The sequence below is a fragment of the Ziziphus jujuba genome, chromosome 9 (assembly GCF_031755915.1).
Source record: "Ziziphus jujuba cultivar Dongzao chromosome 9, ASM3175591v1".
NCBI lineage: Eukaryota > Viridiplantae > Streptophyta > Magnoliopsida > Rosales > Rhamnaceae > Ziziphus > Ziziphus jujuba.
Genome location: NC_083387.1, coordinates 16,042,954 through 16,045,827, shown reverse-complemented (window position 1 = coordinate 16,045,827; position 2,874 = coordinate 16,042,954). Strand labels below are relative to the sequence as shown.

Sequence of the window (2,874 nt, the reverse complement as noted above, 5' to 3'; positions counted from 1 at the left end):
ATAATAAATAAATTACACAAAATTAATTAAAAAAAGTACAAAAACAAAAGGTGAGAAGCCAACATGATAGATGACATATACTAAATATAGACGGTTCAGTTTTTCTAATTTTTTTTCTTTATGATTTGTTTTTTAATTATTATGGTATCCATCATTACAATAAAGGTACGTCGGACACTTTTTCTAGTTTTATTTATTTCTTCATGGTGACGGTCTGATAAATTTGACAAAGAGATCAGGAAGAAAAGAAAGCGAAAAAAAGATCGAACACGTGTTTCCTCCCCAAATTTTCGGATGACATTAAATAATATGTTCAATAAATCGAAAATTATTCGGTGGCTACAGAGCCATTAACGTCTAAAAACAAAAACAAAAACAAAAAAAAAATACGGTGCCATTTTTTTTCTTTTCACCACACAAAATCCCAATTCCATAACTATGTAATTAATGGACATGGCTTTTCACCTTTTGAACAACAATTTGTAATATGGCTTACACAGTTTATAATTTTCAATTTATTTTTAATAAATTAACCATGTATCTATTTACTGCTACCTGGTACATCCCAATAGTCCCGAAGGTATAGAAATGATCTCCATAATATTGGTATATAATTTTGGCTAGACAACGCTGATGTGGCATTTTATTATTTTCTTATATATATTTTTATATTTTTCCCACATATGTAAATATACATACATTCATGGAAAATGAAAATAATCGAATCTAAAAGATTAAGAAAATACATTTATCATTTTCTTATATATTTTGGATAAATTTTTTTTCATCGATCCCATATGCAAAGAAACATTTATAATTACTGAAAATAAAAATCTAAAAAAACTGAAGAAAGTTATAAGCCGCGTCAGTATTGTCCAACATAAACCGAGCAGTGTTATATGAGAAATCAGTTATATAAATTAGAGGATGTATATATATATATATATATATATTTTTTTTTTTTTCCTTTTAACTTGGAAGGGAGAATTTTAGCACCTCACCTTGAACTAAGGATTCGAGGATCATTACTAATAGTAATTGCCATATAGGCTTTCCTAAAACCAAATATACATTCAAAACTCCATACTAATTTTGGTTTTGCAAACTATGATATATGCACAATTCCACCGTCCACAAACTGTGAAAATAAAAAATAAAAATAAAAAGAGGAAGAGAGAAAGAGATCACATGAGTAATTTTTATTGCACTTATAATTAAAATTACATAATTTTGTGATTTCTTGATCAATTTGTTATCCTCAATTTCTATAAAATTAAATAGACAATCTTAGTCAAATGAAGACTAAAATGCTGAATGAAATTACTTAATCTAACAAATATTGCTAGTCACGCAAGAAGTTGACACAACAATATTTTGTTATTCTATACTTTTCTAAGTACGTGGCTACTTTGCAAATATTTTTTTTGGTTTAACAAGTTGCGTAATATGAACACCCTCCTCCTACCCCATCCAATGCTCACCCAAATAAAATTCAACACTCTTATCCCTATAAAATCCCCCTCATTGTCTCCCTCAACTCATCAATATTCCCATTCAAATTACAAAACCAAAAAATGGGTATGTCTAAGCTTTCCATAGCACTCATTTACGTGCTGGGCTTGGCCACAGTCCACACCATCCATGCCCAAGACTCCCCACAAGACTATCTGAATGCCCACAACTCTGCTAGATCGGCGGTGGGTGTTGGACCCCTGGTTTGGGACGACAGGGTTGCAGCCTTTGCACAAGACTATGCCAATCAACGCAAAGGCGACTGCAGGCTGGTTCACTCTGGAGGACCTTACGGCGAGAACCTTGCATGGAGCAGTGCAGACCTTTCAGGCACTGACGCCGTCAAGATGTGGGTCGATGAAAAGGTCGATTATGACTACAACTCCAACTCCTGTGCTGCCGGAAAACAGTGCGGGCATTACACTCAGGTGGTTTGGCGAAACTCGGCTCGTGTAGGCTGTGCAAAGGTTAAGTGCGACAATGGAGCAGGCACCTTTATTGGCTGCAACTATGATCCTCCAGGCAACTATGTTGGGCAACGTCCTTATTAAGGGCGATATGTTATACTGCTCTTATTATTTTTATCTATGTGGGAGCTTTAATTGATAAATAAAGGTTACTATTAGGATTTCTCTATGAAAAAAAATGATAGATCGAAGGACATAATGCATATGTATGCATGTATATGTTATCTATCTTTATGTTTAAATAAGAATTTCTCTTAATTTTCTTCTACCTATTTATTTAGCATATATGTATATATGTATATATAGTCATGATATATTGAGAATATGCTTCTTAATATGGATGCAAATCGTGTTGTCATAACAAATGTTAAACGTACTAGTTTAATTAATAATTTTAAATTAAAAATATAATTGGGTGACAAATATTGAAGGGAGTAACTTAATTAATAATTTAAATTAAAAGCATGATTGGGTAACAAGCCTTAGTGCTTTCTTGCATCAATAAATTTCTAACATAAGAGTGTATTCAATAGGAATATGGATTGTGCAAAAAAATTGCTACATAAGTAATGTACATTTTTTAAAAAAATTTGTCTCCAATAATAATAATAATACTATATAGATTGAATGTCAAGCTAATATGGTATAGGTATTGTCAAGATGAATATCTATTTTTAAAAACTTTATTAAACATTGTAAAATTTGCGAATTAAAATTTTTCTTATAAAGTCAATTTTTTTTAAAAAACAGTGGAAAAAAGTTAATAAAATATGTAATAAATTAATAGTTATAAATAACTTTTATATAGACTACTATCAAAAACAATTTTAAAATTTTTATTTATGTCCCATAGGTTTAAACAATATTATTTCTTCTGATGCATAAAGCGCAATCT

The 2,874-nt window shown here is 30.7% G+C and overlaps 1 protein-coding gene across 1 annotated transcript; it reads left to right on the top strand.

Moving 5' to 3' along the window:
- Positions 1-1,538: 1,538 nt before the first annotated feature.
- On the top strand, positions 1,539-2,249 carry LOC132799475 (pathogenesis-related protein 1-like). Its single transcript, XM_060811411.1, has one exon. It carries the CDS (start codon positions 1,575-1,577, stop codon positions 2,061-2,063), a length of 489 nt encoding a protein of 162 aa, XP_060667394.1. The 5' UTR covers positions 1,539-1,574; the 3' UTR covers positions 2,064-2,249.
- Positions 2,250-2,874: the final 625 nt, after the last annotated feature.